General features: G+C 45.2%; 1 protein-coding gene across 2 annotated transcripts in view; it reads left to right on the top strand.

Annotated features, from left to right (window-relative positions):
- The window catches only part of LOC142898770 (cadherin-4-like), a 226,339-nt gene that overhangs the window by 178,914 nt on the left and 31,753 nt on the right, over nt 1-15,672 (top strand). For both annotated transcript variants that reach the window (XM_076041968.1, XM_076041967.1), the window contains 3 exons: nt 5,626-5,781; nt 11,222-11,366; nt 13,403-13,575. In XM_076041968.1, coding sequence (XP_075898083.1) covers nt 5,626-5,781; nt 11,222-11,366; nt 13,403-13,575 — 474 coding nt within the window. The remainder of the gene's footprint in view (nt 1-5,625; nt 5,782-11,221; nt 11,367-13,402; nt 13,576-15,672) is intronic.

Here is a 15,672-nt window from a genome sequence, read left to right as displayed (position 1 = left end):
ACAAACGTATCGCTCTTCCTGTCGTACGCTGCTGTTTGATTTTGAAAGGGAAAGAAAAACATCCTGTTTGTAGAGACACAACGCATCTCCAAACTTTGCATTTCTGCTTTTGTCACGACACCGTGCGCCCTCTGTCCTCTCGGGAGGGTGTGGGTGTGGGGGGGTGCTTGCAGAATAACCACGCTGGTGTTGATGGTGTTGACGTGTTTTTTGTGTTAACACAGCAAATTCCATTTTGAAATGCGCGGGCTCGAGCCATAAGCCTCGTCGTGTTCCTCCCTTTTTATTTGCTTATGAGACTTTCTCTGCTAATCTGTCATGGTAAGAGATGCGGGGGCGGCCGAGCGGCTTGAACGCCGAGGCACGCGGATGCGGTGGCAATATGCTCAGCGACGTCCTCAGATCCAACAACGCAGGCGCGGCGGACGCTAATATATTAACTTCAAATGACCGACGTGATATGCGAAACAAATGTAGAAAGCTGATCTGACTGACAGATCCGAGGCACTTTGGTTTGAAAATCCTCAGGATTTGTGCATTTCAGTGGGTATCTAACAACAACCAATCAGAGCTACTTGAAGATCAATTTACTTAAAGGTCCAGTAAGTAGAATTTGGCTTGTTGTGTGATTTTTATATTGGTAAAAGCTTCATATATTGCCTATGAATACACTAATACAAGTGTACCGTACACTCGCAGAACAATAAAAGTTAACATCAGAATGATCCACTTAACCTTTAGTAAGTGCTTCTATGACCCGGCCGACTGAGAACCTTCACAGACAAATTAGAGCCGGCTTAAAACGCAGGTGAGGCCGTGTCATGCGCCAGCAGCTTGACGGCAGCATTCCCAGAAGACAGTGAGAGACGTTAGGCGGACAGATGAGCTGGCTCAGGCCGTGAGAGCGCACACGATGTTGGAGAGATTGCAAAAATGAGGCACAGCTTATCCAACAGGTGGACAGCCAGCGGGAGCCTCTGATAGAAATAGAAATAGGATTGTCCCTGGTGGTCAGATACAATGGCTGGTTTTACTTTGCATGTCACAAATTTACATTGTTTAATCCATGTTTTTGTTTTGTTTTCATCTATTAAACATGCAGACAACAACAGAGCCACCGCTGCTCTTTTCAAAACATCTGCCAGCTGTGATCGTCTGCCGACATCAGCCAGCCTTTTTGATGACACTGATTCCAGAATTGCTATTATTGTGGCTGATTTTAGCAACACTCTTGAACACGTGTGCAGTTGCAGCAGTCACGTCTCTCAATTCACGGTCAAATAATGTCAGTTAGGAGCAAAACACGCGTGTTGTCTCCGTGGCATGCCTCAATAGTTCACCTTCCATGGAGCATTTTAATGCACATTTGGAGTCATAGATCATTAGAATTTGTGGAAACAGCAAAATAAAAAAATACAAAAAACACATTTGGTGAAACATTATGCGTAGTCACTTGAGGTGTTTTTTGCGCATAATGATTCGCGGAAAGAGGTTTTGCTAATAAACTCTGACAATAAACATTTGGCTCACGTAACCGATGAGCTGTTTCCACTTTTTATATGGTCCTGTCTAGCTGCACAGCTGCATCCATTAGATTAATATCCCAACCACAGGAACAGAGTTTACAGCTTAGCTTAGCCTAGCTAACAGTAGCTCCTCCAGTCCTCTCTCCAATAGTTGCCTTGTTCATTTGCATGAAACCACCTACTTGAATCATAACACTTGCATCTTTTTTTGTTAATTATATGGAAACTTAACTATTGTGTGTGGCTTTATAATAATAATTATAATAATAATAATAATAATAATAATAATATTAATGGCTTGAATTTGTATAGCGCTTTTCAAGGTTCCCAAAGCGCCATGTTCCACACTGTACGACATCATCATTTTAGCCTACGACTGCAGTGCAGCGACTCGTACAGATCAGCAGGGTTGTAGTTAACTATTTTTTTCTCTCTCTCTCTCCCTCTCTCAAGATGGAGTAAGTTAACATCAATTTTCAAGCGGGAGCTAATTCCCCTGCACCCCAGTAACAGTGGTGGAGCGGCGCCTCTGTGTTATTCATCCCCCTCCCTTCATCTCCCCGTCTCTGTTTTCCCCAAAGAGCCGGTAGCATGATAATTTCTCATTTGATTCAGTTTTGCCTGGCAGAAGGGAGCAAAGCTCGCTGATAAGATCTCCTTAAGAAGCAGACAAGTTGTCAGTAATGAAGGGAATTGCTTTGATCCGTCGACAAATAGGTCATTTAGACAGTGTCTGGTTTCTGATGGCGGATGATACAGTCTTTCCTCTATTTCTTCCTCTCTCGCTCACTCGCAGCCCCTCTCTATCAATCTCTGCCGGCTGAGTGCTTCTTGTCCACTTTCACCCTCTCCCAGGGGCGCATTTACTATCGAGGCAAATGAGAGGGGAAATCGCAAGAAATGGGTGAAACAGGAGAGCAAAAAGGAAAATAAAAAAAGATTGCTGATTATTCTAATAAATGGCTTTGTTAGTAGCCGAGCGAGATGTATTTACTCGCGTGAGGCGCCGGATCGCAGAGGAGATTTTCCCTTTTCATCAGGGGGGAATGAGAAAGAGCCGCTGCAGTAACAAGTGCTTCCCGTGCTCATCTCATGCTGAGCTCTTTTTTTTTTTTATATTATCATTCATTTTGAAAGCACAATGCCATAATTCTAAAAATGCTAAAGAGACAGCGGGGATATCGTCACCATATCCTGTACCAGCGACGTGCCACAAAAGCCCCTTCAGATCAATTTCCTCGACATTAATTGCGGGATCCTTCAACGCGCACCCGGCCACGTGTGACATCGCCATTATCTGTGCGTGAGACCTGGCGAGGCAGAAGTGGAGCTCCCTTAAATGAACTCCACTCGGGCGGAGAGCTCGTCTGTCGCTCACTGGTTGCAGGCATTTACATGAAGGATGGAGGGAGGTGGGCTGGTGGCGGTGGTGGTGGCGGTTGGGGGGCTAATTGGCTGGAATGACTGTTGAAATTATTGCTGAATCCCGCCCCCCCCCTACCCACCCACCAAACACCAACACCACCGCCTGCCGCCACCAAGCAGAAAGTAAAGGCAGGGCGGGGTGATGATACCCAAATGGAATTACAGAGAGTTATCGCTCAATAACTAGCGAGGATTTATGCAGCGCTGCAGAGGCCGACGGATTGGGGTAATTTCATTTTTTTTATGCATGTCGTTCTGCCCCCCCTCCCGGAGCCACGGCGGAGAGAAAGGTATAGAGACGAGAGCGGGGTGGAGTGGGTGAAGCGCCACGTAGGAGAGGGGAGGAGTCAGCGTCAGGCTGAGTGCTCGGGGCCACATGGTGTGGTTGTGTAATAATAATAATGGCTGGTCGTCGCTAATACGACGGGAGAGGTGGCCCGAGTCACTCCCTCGCTCTCTCGCTCTCTTTCTGTCTCTCTCTCGCTCTCTCTCTCTCTTTCGCTCTGCCTTTTTTGGGTTTTTTTTCTCCCCTCCAGCGGCAGAGGAGGAGGGTAAACGGCGGCAGCGGCGGCGAGAGTTCAGCCCGGTTGCCAGCTGGATGTTTTGCGGTTTAAAGGGGGGGATGGAGGGGCTTCTTTGAAGTGGTGGCAATCGATGCCCCGTGGCTGCTTAATTATCATGGCTGTCAGCGGTAATTCCCCGAGATGCGTGCCAAGCAATTCTGACGTCAAGGTCCCCCCCCAACCCTCCACCCCCACTACCCCAACCCTCCCCTCCATCCTCTCAACCACCACCACCACCGACACCTCTGTATTCCCTAAAGAAGACGCACAGAGAGACACAGACACGCACAAATAGCGTCAGAGATGTTGTGACAGCTCCTCAGAAACCCCCCACCCACACTGACCACCGTCGCCACACCTGGATGGAAATGTATTAGATTGGATTACATTAGATTTGATTCAACTTTGTCGTCATGACACATGTACAAGTACAGCGCAACACAATGCAATTCGGCATCTGACTGGACGTGCAAAAGCAGCAAGTGCGAATGACATTACACACATCGTATAAATACACATACACACAGAGAAAATATAAATGATTGTAGATTATAGATTATAGTCTTATGGACATTAGAGTCTTAAGGATATAAGATTTATATACATATGGATTGACGTACAAACTATGATGATGGTCATAGTGTGCATACTGATGCATACCGAACGGACTATACTATGCTATTTTAATGTACAGAACATACAGAATGTGCGGATCATGCCGAGCGTGTGGTGATGCGTGGTCGATGAGCAGTTCTGACTGGAGGGGGGAGTTGACGCCTGTCTCAGTCCGCGATGCCCAGCCCTCATCCGTCCTTGTTAGCCGCGCCAGCTGTTTTGTTGGCGTAGCAGAGCTCTCGGTGCGTGTCAAAAAAAGATGAAGAAGAAGAAGAAAAAAAAAAAACGCGGCTAAATTGGATCCTCAAGTGGTGAAAGATGGACTGGGAAACTTTGGACGGCGGTGCTCCTGCGGTGCACTCACACACTGAAATTGTCATTGATTAGAAGAATATGGGCCAGTGTGTGTGTGTGTGTGTGTGTGTGTGTGTCTGTCCACCTACTGGAGTGAGTGTGTGATTGAGTCAGGTTGATCCCCAGGGGGTTTGGAGGTGGGGTGGGTGGGTGGGCGGCGGATGTCCACTGGTTGTCATGTAGCTAATGGGCAGAGATGGAATGTTTCCAGGTGTGGACTCTATTTGGGCACTAAATTGAAACTCCTCCAAATGATTCCCAATTACACAGCACTTGGGTCCAAATCACAGGCCTAGCAGTGCACTTAATGCACCTATTAGCTGTCCTTCTGGCAAGGAAAGCACAACCAGCATGCAGTAGAAGATGCTGCTCCCCCGTCTCCTCTGCTTATTATTTAATATATATATATATATATATAAAATTTCCTTGGGTGTGCGCGTCCATTTCGGAGGATGTTATTTTCTTTTCCAGCCCAGGAACATCCATCCCAGTCCCTGCCCTGTAATTACACAACAATTACAGCCAAATATTTTTCACTTTGCAATCAAATTGTCTACCCCGCCCCCGCCACCCCCTCCTTTGCTCCCGACCTGCCTGTAATCCCAGCCTGGCTCCAGCGATTCTTAATAAATCACCACCTGACTGTCACCGTCAGCGGTAAATGCATGTTGATTTGATTTCTCCGCCTCCGAAATATTCAATTAAATGTCTCTTTTGAAGCGGTCTAATTTTGCCCAAACGCGGCGGCACAGCTCGGCCCGCAGGCGGCACCTAATGGAATCCTCCAATACGCGGTGGCTGGAAATAATGCAAGAATCTAATATATTTATTTGTATGTGTATGTGTGTGTATTTGTTTGTATATATGTCTGCGTGTGTTTGCTGGTGTGCATTCTTTAGGCATCTATCAGGTTTCTGGGATTGCGTAAAGGACAAAATGATTAAACTCTGGGGGCTGTGTATCATAAATGCGGTTGCTGAATATAAAACAGGACCTTTAAGTGGAGTTTAGCCACGGTAAATGTGTTTGGGTTGGTTCCTTCCCCCCCGGGGAGAGAAAGTTTGAAAAAATAAAGACACACTTGACCGGTGCATTGACTGATGAAGTGATCGATCGCCGCTCTTTCGTTTGTTCTTATTCAGATCCGCTCGGACCAGGATCAAGACATCTCGATCCGCTACAGCATCACGGGCGTCGGCGCTGATCAGCCGCCCAACGAGGTGTTCAATATCGACCCCGTGCTCGGGAAGATGTTCGTTACCAAGCCTCTGGATCGGGAGCATCGCTCCTCCTACCATGTGAGTCTCTGCCTCTGACCGGAATCGTACGACCGATTAACCCCTTTGACGTTTCCATCACCGTGCAACACCAGTAGAAAGGTGTCTGGGTCAATTAGTCAGGTCCTACCGCAGGCGGAGGTTTCGCACAGGACAGTAAAATGCAAGTAGAATTTAAAAAGATCTATGTTTTATGATTATGTTAAACAAAAACATTTTTTTTGTTATGTGTAGTGAATTGTGTGCTCGCCTGACTTAAAATTACATTGTCAGACAGTAATCTTCAAATCCTTCAGTATCAAATGTTTGCGCCACACAACAAAGTGATCATCATCTTCACTTAATTTAATGTGTTCAACAAATTGAATGTGGCAGAACTGCGCTGAAACATCAAACGTGCGCACTCACTGCAATTACTTCCAGTCTCTTCCGCTGAGCGTCTTTGCATTCGTGCACTTTGATTCTCTGTTCTCTCTTCTTTTTTTTTTTTTTATCCCTCCGTAAAGCAACAATAACCTTTTAATAGAACCGTAATGAAAAACAGAACCTCCAATTTTCACGTTTTGGAATTACAAAGGCGCGGCATCTCTGCGTTCAAAGCCTGAGTCGATGCAGTGAAGCGTCGGTCGGAGAATGTGATAATGATTCATTAAGCTCTCAGCCAGGACTCGCACTCACTTTGTTCCTGTGTGTTTCTGGCAGAGGAAACGCTGCCGCCGTGCCAAAAGCCAGGGCACGCGACAAAAAGTGCTGCTTCTGAGGGGGAAAAAAAAGTTTAGAAGAAAAATTGCTGAAAAAAATAAACCTTGGATTAGTGTCAAATGCAAGAAAAGAAAGTAGCTGCTGCTTTCTTTCGTATACTTTTGTTATGAGTGAATGTAAAGCAAACCAAGCTGGATGTGTTCAAAACAAGATTAAACAGCTGCTTATTGAGACGAAGCAATTTGGACCTGCACAGAATCTTAATAACTATATTAACAAAACTAATGTTGAGTTTCACCTCTATTGTGGAAAAGTCATTTGTATAATCTTTACCTTTGTTAAGTATTGCGCCAAATCATCACTTCCTACTCCCTTGTTTGGTTCACACTGTGCACCGTTAGAGTTCCGTGATCTACGTTCGTCATTCACGACCAATCAAAATATTGAAGCAAAGACATCCCTCGCTCTGTTTTTAATGTCAACAACAAATGATTGTACAGCGCATAGCACATCTGCCAAGGGAAGCAAATGCCAAGCGACTGAGGAGTCGGGACAGGTGTCGGCAAAATCAGGCCGACAAGGTTTTAATCCATAATGACAAGACCAATTCCGCTTGCCAAGGCATGAAAAGGCGGATTGGGATAATAAAAAGTTATATGACTTTATAACTGCAAGACGCGGGAATTCAGAACACCGTGGCGAGTTATTTTTGTCGATTAACTTAAGTTAGATATCAATAATTTTTAAGACTATATATATGCGTTATGCATTGCCAACAAACTGAGCACTTCCACAAAGTCCCGTCACAGATAAACAGAGCAAAGCTGCAGCTTTACCTTGTAGAGCATCATCTCAGGTAATTGAATTGACTTTAAACATTTGCTTAATTCGTTAATAAATGAAAACAGCAACGATATACGGATGAATATTCTTCAATTTTCTCCCTCATTGGTTTGTGTTTCCCTTTCTCGTTTCCAAACACTTGTAATTCCTGTTCTTCCGTTGCTCTCACACCCCCCCCCCAACACCCTTCTGTAAGCTACGGACCTGTTGGGTTGGAAAGGCACCAGGCAAAATGAGCAGCAGTGGATCGGCACGCAAAAGCATCATCATATTGCTCGCAGTGCACGCTTGCCAAGGCGCTGTAGATCTTTTTAACGAAAGCAGCGCTTTGTCTTGTTGCCTCGGCCGTGTTTTTGTTTTTTGTTTTTTTTTTTTCTTTCTCGCTTTGATAAAATGAAGAACCCCGGAGCTTCGACGCAGTGGGCAGCACCTCGGTGTTCCCGCTGCTGGTTCTCTCCGCCTGTGGAACTTCCTCCGTCAACGTGCTCGTGTGAAAATCCCGACAACAAACAAGTCTGACCTTCACTTCACGTGAACCTAAACAGACCTACAGCAGGCACAAACTCCGATCAATGGGGCGATTCGTTAAGAAAGGCAGTTGCTTGCTAAGGGCTCAGAACAGTTCAGGGAGTAAACGTGGGGGGGGGAAGCTGAGATAGACTGATAGCGTACGTGCAGGCAAATGAAGAAAGCTGTTACTGCGTGACTTCAAGCCTCGCACGCTCGATACACACCGAGCTGCAGGAAGGCAATCAAGCTACATTGACAGGCAAGATTTTTTTTTATCAACAACCGCGGATAAAGCAACAGGAGACAATAACTTTCGGACTTTCTGTTCTTTCCTTTGTTTCCCGCAGCTCGAGCAAGGACAGAACAAAGTTATGGCCAAGTTGCTTTTTGTTTGCAAAGAACGAGGTGCACAAAATTCAAAACAAGCGAACCAGACTCATTCTTATGAGGGGGAGGAAGAAAAAAACAAACCCTCGGAGCTTCAGGGTCCTCTGTTATCTTCATCGCGACGCTGGCTGCTTCCATTTGTTCCTTTTTTTTTTTGTCCTCCTCCTGCCTTTCAAGATAATAACTTAAACGCAAAGCCAGAATTACATTTTTTTGCCTTGCTTAAACATTGCGGTAATCTCTGACTCCTCTCATTATTGAATCAGGGTGTGGGCAGCATGCGGGACACAGGGACCGGGGGTGAGCACAGATAAGGGTCCTGGCTCCTAGTTTACAGCAGCAGCCAGATGTGATATATGATGGCAGCACAAGGATATTGGGTGCAGGGCAGATCAGACAATTGAGCGGAAAACGGTAAAGTCAAATTAACCTCGGAGAGACCCGAGGACACAATTTTGGCGGTGGCGCCGGGTGGGAGAAGGTGGAGAGGGGGAGGACGGCTGGCGCTGAAGAGGATCTTCATGTCTCCGAAGAGAAGCACCTGATAGAGGAACCTACTTATTTGATTTCCTGCCACAACAAGCCCAGAGGCTTTTTTTTTTTTCTTTTTTTTTTCAAACGTATGTGGTTCTTATGCCGTCGCTGTGACAAGGTAGCATTTTCACCCGTCAGGCCTGCACAGATGGGAAAACAGCATTCCCATAATTCTCCATACGTGGCGTTGGGGGGGGACCTTAGACAGCTAAAGCTAAATTTTCCATTGAAAGTTTCATAGCTCCTCTCGACGTTCAGCCTAGAGCCCTCAATAGCTGCGTTTCCATTACCCCTAGAATTGCGCAAAACCTAAATGTCGCAATAAAGAACTCTTCTCATGGAGGTGGAAAATAATTTGATGGGAAACAGTTGCTAACATTTCATCGGAATACATATTTACTGAGACAAACATAAACGGTGGCATATCCGTTTAGCTAGCTATCTAGATAGCTGGCCTTGGTGTTTGATTTTTTTCTTTTGGTTTGGTTTTGTTTTGTTTTTGATAGTTTTCTTTGTTATTATTTTATTTGGTCTGATCTAAGGTGAACATCCGCAATGCTTACGGCTGGCAGGAATGTCGGTGAATAAGTCATGTCGAGGGATATAAACATTCCCAAGTCAGGAGAAGTCAAAGAAAACAACCAGAGAGAACTGACGAAAACATTGTAAAATGCCACCACAGTCTGTCGGTTTGGTCCCCACATATGAATCCAGGAGTGTTTATTCAGACCTTTTGGTCCCCACGTATGAATCCAGGAGTGTTTATTCAGATCTTTTTTCTTTTTTTTCAATTTGATATTCACTGGCTTTCCTATTCCCTCTGTATTTGTTGTATTTCCCTCCTCCCTCTCCATGAGAGAGAAGGTAGACTGAATACTATTGTGCAGCATGCCCAAACTTTGTGAGAAATCCTCGTCGGTGATTCCAGTGATCTCAAGACAGCTGAGCTGAATTTCGGATGGGCTGGCTGTGTCTCCGAATCAGAGGGGAGGGAAAAGGTATCAGCACAGCAGCTGGCCAAATATCAAACACACTGATCCTGAAGACACAGACACAGGCAGAGCTTCCTAATGAAATGTTCATCCTGGTTTTGTGTCTCTGTTGAGATGAACCCAAAAAAAAAAAAACAGGACAAAACAAAAAGTGTGAGTTAAATGCATGATGGCTCTGGCGACTGTTCAGTGAGCATAAAAATAAGTTTTTGTAATGTTTAATTCAACCGAACTGATTATTATCCGGTGGTATTCATGAGCAGGGTTGAACCCCAAGTTTAGTGAACGCTGCGAATGTATTCTTTTCGCTCTTGAAGTTGCTGCAGAAGTAGTCACCTTGACAAATAAGAAAAACAAACCTCTGTTTGGCTGCTTGTTGTTTTTTTTGTGTTCGTTCTCACCTTGTTTTGTCCCCCTGCAAAAGTCGAGACTCTTTTTAAAAAAAAACGCAGCGATTATGGAGGGCATGCGGGGACTGATTTTGCATTTTGGGCAACGACTGTGAAAGAAAGGAGCCGGTGTGGGGGAGGATCAGTGGCTGAAGTTAATGGAAGTGACACATTAACACACGACTGAATTTCACACCATTGACAGAGAACACAGTGGTGTTAATGACGCACAGGTTGCTTTTATATCTCTGGATGCTCGGGGTTGACTGCGGCCGGCCATCAAAACTGCACTAGGAAACCATTTTATGTGTGTAATACATGCACGCACGCACGCACACACGCACACACACACACACACACACACAAACAATGCTTCAAGGTCGGAGTTGTGTGTTCATAGACACCATTCTATCTGCCTTGTGCAACCACTGGTTATTTGTTACTTTCTTGGGTCTTTAACCAGTCTGGCCCATTCTGACCTCTGACCCCTGACAACAACAAGACATTTTCCTCTTTTCTTTCCTTTTTTCTTCCCTCTTTTGGTATTCTCTGAAACCCCCAGAGATGGTTGTGTGTAAAAATTCCAGTCAAAAACAGTGTGAAAAACTTGAATATATACACCAAGGTGCTCAGTGTTCTTTTATAAACATATTTCTTTCTCCGCTAGTTTGATTTGATTATGATTGTCACAACTGGTGTGTCGACTTATTATTAGATGTTCAGTTAGTATTTATTTTTATTTATTTATTTTCGTATTTTTTATTAAAAGCCGTAAATAACGTCATTTAAAAAACCTGCAAATGCACAATTAGTTGTTTGTCAAAAACTTCTGTGAGCACATTTGGCAGATTTGTTTTGTTGTGTTTGGCCTTTGGCAGTTTGCCAGTCAAGCAAATCAGATTTTACCCCCCTCAGCGTCAAAAAAAAAAAAAGAAACGTTATTTGTAGAATAGGACTGTAGGATTTTTTTTTCCTCTCATCAAATATGTCAAAGACGAAACTATCTGTAAAATTGATAAAAGTCCTCGACACAATCTCATCGTTGATGACTCTATTCGCTGCAGGTATTACAATTACTATACTCTGGTGAACTCTGTGTTGCAGCTGCGAGCCCACGCCGTGGACATGAACGGCAACCAGGTGGAGAACCCCATCGACCTGTACATCTTCGTCATCGACATGAACGACAACAGGCCCGAGTTCAGGAACCAGGTCTACAACGGCTCCGTGGACGAGGGCTCCAAACCAGGTGTGAGAATGTGGAAATGAACAGCCAGCAAGGCGGCGGAGGGGAGAAGGTTTCAGAAGCAGGAGGAGGAGGAGGAGGAGGGGAAAGGAACCGCGTCCGCTGAGGGTCTGGAGGTTGTGGATGAGGTGGAGGAAAAATGCGACTCGTATTTCAGGCGAGATTGGGGCTCCTTTGTGTCGCGAGTTTGCCGGTGATGCAACGGCGAGCTTTCAATTCGTCTTGACAGACACAGATTGGCTCTTCCCGCGGCGCCGTTTCATTCAGCAGTGGCCAGAAACCAAAGGGGGGTGGGGGAGGGGGGCTCAGGCTGGAGAAGGAGATTTGGGATTAAATATACCATGCTCCAGCAGCACCGGGTCTTTTTTTTTTTTTTTTCTTGGCTGACCTCAGAGCTGAGGGAGTCACACAGATGAGCTCTCTGTGTTCACGCGTGTGAACGGGAAACCCGATGAGCCGGAGTTCATCGCACCAGAGGCCATCTAAATGGGAGTCCAGGTGCCCCTTCCTCTTCCTGTTCTTACTCCCTGCTTTTTTTTTTTTATCTTTTCTTTCTTTTTTTTTCGTCTTGCCTTTTAGCCGGCCTTCCCCCGCGCAGCAGTCGAGCCTTTTTGCGGCGATGCGTGACATTCGGCTGAGCAATGTTCATAAAAAAGGAGAGCGGGGGGGAGAGAGACTTTTTAGAATTTAGAGCTCCAGCGGTTTCAATGCAAGGCCAATTACAGACTTGAATTAGTTTGCAAATTAAAGAGTCATTATGGGGACCTAATCCTGTCAGGCGCAGCTTAGGACGCCTGTACAAAAGGGTCCACATTAAACCCCTGAAGAGCGCAGCTTAATGAAATTACCCCCGTCGATGTGTGACACATTGTGATTCTTCATCTCCCTCTCCGCATTCCTCCATCTCTGGGAGGGGAAAAAAAGAAAGAAGTGATGGGCGGAGGACTGATGGCCGCTCCGCTCGGAATCAATCTGAGTGTGGCTCCACTCTGTTTCTCCTCCCTCGCTCTGTTCCTGCCGGGTTTTCCCATCCTTTTTCTTCCCCTTTCCTGCCCCCCGCCCCCACCCCCGCCCCCCCTGTCTCGCGGAGAGGCCTTCAGAGCGCTCCCTCTGGCCGAGTCATTGACAAATGTTGCTTTGAAATGTAATGAAGTTTGAAATGGGAGCTGCGGTTACAATTATCCTCCGACAGGGCCTGTCACTGCCATGATATCACTATCGCCGGCAATTAGAACGGGGCTCTGCAGAAGCGGAGCGCGCCAGGGAGAGAGCGATGGTGAGATCTGGTGACAGGCGCCGATCCCACAGAGTTTCGGCAGGCGCGTCGGACAAGTGGTGCGTTCATGCGGCGAGGAGCGTCTGATTATATGGCCCTGCTTTACTGTGCGACCCGGTTCCATTGCAAATGGCGCCGACTGAGTTCAGTCTCAAGGATGTTGTAGAAATTTGAATGACGTCGGAAGTGACACAAAGTTTTACAGCTGCTGCCCGGTAACTTAAAGTATAACATGAACGACGCTGCCATGAGGAAGATGTTTCATAGATGTTTGATAGTTTGTCTGCGCTTGTACCTGTAGCAAGGTCTGTCACACCTTCATGAGTCGGCAGTGAGTAATTAAATTTATTGTCTGTTTAATCTTAAGTATGTTAAATTTTATTGTCTGTTTAATCTTAAGTATGTTAAATTTTATGATCCATTTTTATGTGCACATTAGAAAAAAAACATCAGGTGATTTTCGCAGCTCGCCTCCCTAAACTAGGGAGGATGAGGGGCCTGAAAAGGAGGCCACATGGCCTGAAACACACAGTTGCATGTAATATTTTGCACCACAATGAGTCAATGTAAAGAAAATAGTTTCAAGTCAGTTAAACTGCACACTACCAGCCATTTTGCTGAGATAGATTTGATCCCCTTATTGTTTTGCAATAAAACAGTCTAAGTGTTATTTGTTGTGTGCTAATACACAAGCTGCCAAGATCAAAACAGATTGTTTACTCAAGGTTACAAATGTCACAAGTGTTGCTTTTCCCTCCTTCAGGAACCTACGTGATGCACGTCTCGGCCTTCGACGCCGACGACAACACGACGGCCAACGGAATGGTGCGCTACCGAATCCTGTCTCAGACGCCGCACAGCCCCATCCCCAACATGTTCACCATCAACAGCGAGACGGGAGACATCGTGACCGTGGCGCCGGGTCTCGATCGGGAGGTCAGTTGGGCGAGACGCACAGATTTGTCTCATCTGTTGCCTCCTTTCTTGATCCACGCCTGGGTGGATAAAGCTGCTCCACTGCCTCGCCACAGCATTTCTTCTTGATGATGATACAGTCAAATACACCTTTTAAATCTTTTCTTACCTCTTTTTTTTTTTGCCCAGTATACTTTACAGTAAATAGCCTTCTGCTGCGGTCACCTTGTTTATGGAGCCATAAAAGTTTAGACAAGATCCAAATGTGTTTATTCTCAAAACAAGGGTGCGGCGGCGACAACTCCTCCCAGAAATCGCTGAGACAGTTCGTCCTCCCAAACTGTCACCGCTGACAGACCTATTAACAACACATCACGCTGCAGTGGGCTGCTCACATTGTGTTGTTTCTCAGTGTGTGTGTGTGTGTGTACGTGCTCAGGTTTTTTTCTGGCCATTTTTTTTTTTTTTTCTCTCGTGCCGTAACGACAGTGTGGAGGTATCTAAGATAAAATGCCCTTGACACCTGTCAGACAAACAAAAGCGCATATAATCACATCTACACTCGATAGACAGACACAGGCAGTTCAGGGGTAAATAAACGGAAACTGAGGGGAGCCTCGGAACAACATCAGGACTGGGCTGGTGGGGGTAATAAAATGAGAGTGGAGGAAGCGAGAGGGAAATTGACGGTGGCGATGCGGAGACGTGACAGGTGCCAGGGACAGAAGCAACAAAGTTAAGAGTCTGCGCTTCTCATCTCCCGTGCGTAGTGTTGATGCACCCGGTTGCACTTACTGAAGGACTAGACCCCAAATATCAACAGGAACACACACACACACACACACACACTGTCCAGTTTCTAAACATTTGGTTACCTTTGGCTATAGTGCTTTTACAATAATCATATTGAAGAATATGCAGGTGTCTCCACTCTGTTCTGCTCCCCAAGGCTGGATAAATGATTTGTGTCAGAGGGTCAAACTAAACGTGGATTCATTTGCCCCTGAAGAGAGCAGCGGAAGACATTTGCTTGTATATTGAAGGATTTTTAAAAATGGCCATAACTTTGCAATTCTTCACTTGTGACAAGGTCAGCAGGTTTAGATTATGAAGGTGAATTTCAGAAAAAGGCGATGGTCATTTCAACAAGTTAATTCAAAGAAAGCCCCTGAAGCATAAATGGTTGTGACAGAATCAACCAGTATTGCAGGGACATGTTACCTGCAGCTGAGGAACTCGGGGATATCAGGTGGAACAAATTTATACCAAGTGTCCATTTGGTGAAGGGCCAACAGAAAATGTTGAGGAATGGAAGGCCCATTCATTAAAAAAAAAAAAAAAAAAAAAAAAAACGAGCCAGGTGAGAACAGCTCGAGGCTTTCCGATGACACACGTCGCTGTTTGGCGGCGAACTCAAACGCGCCTCATGGTTTCACTAAGTCTTGCCAGAGCCAACTGGGAGCTGTGCGAAAACATCTTTGCCCAGAGAAACGCCTTCAGCGTCACCATTTGTTCTTGTTTTAATATGAAAATGTGCCATCCAGTTGTAATAAAACTGCCAACACTGCGACGCCCGCAGTCATTGCCGTGTTTCTTTTTTGTTATTTTGTTATGTTTTTTTGTCTCATTTTGTTGTTTTGTTTTGGTTGTTTTATACTCTTTTCATTGGCACTTTTCAAATCAACCACACAAATCAGTCACAGTTCAGGCTATACAATTATATTTGGGTAATACAATAAACAAAGCAGATCAGAATGGTAAATTAAACAAGTTGGACATAATACAAAAACCCAAAAGGTCAACACTAAAAAAAAAAAAAAAATACTTGGAACATTACACCAAATAAAGGGAAAATTTTAGAAAACTAATGAATAAAAGGATATAAATAATCTAAATATAATGAAAATGTCAGGTGATGTGATGTTCAGTCGTGTTCGTTTATAATGGCAGGAATCTCCTGTGAATTCAGCCTTTGTTCATGCTTTTTAAAGGAAACGTTCCTACACCTTACAAAATGTATTGAGGGAGCCGCTATTATGCATCTGATTCTTTCCACTTTAACAAAGCCGAGGACATCTCTCATCCATAATGTATGTGAGGGGGATGCTGGAGATTTCC

The sequence above is a fragment of the Nelusetta ayraudi genome, unplaced genomic scaffold (assembly GCF_046127955.1).
Source record: "Nelusetta ayraudi isolate G7.1 ecotype Tasmania unplaced genomic scaffold, CSIRO-AGI_Nayr_v1 ptg000070l, whole genome shotgun sequence".
Lineage (NCBI taxonomy): Eukaryota > Metazoa > Chordata > Actinopteri > Tetraodontiformes > Monacanthidae > Nelusetta > Nelusetta ayraudi.
This window is presented reverse-complemented; position numbering and strand designations above follow the sequence as displayed.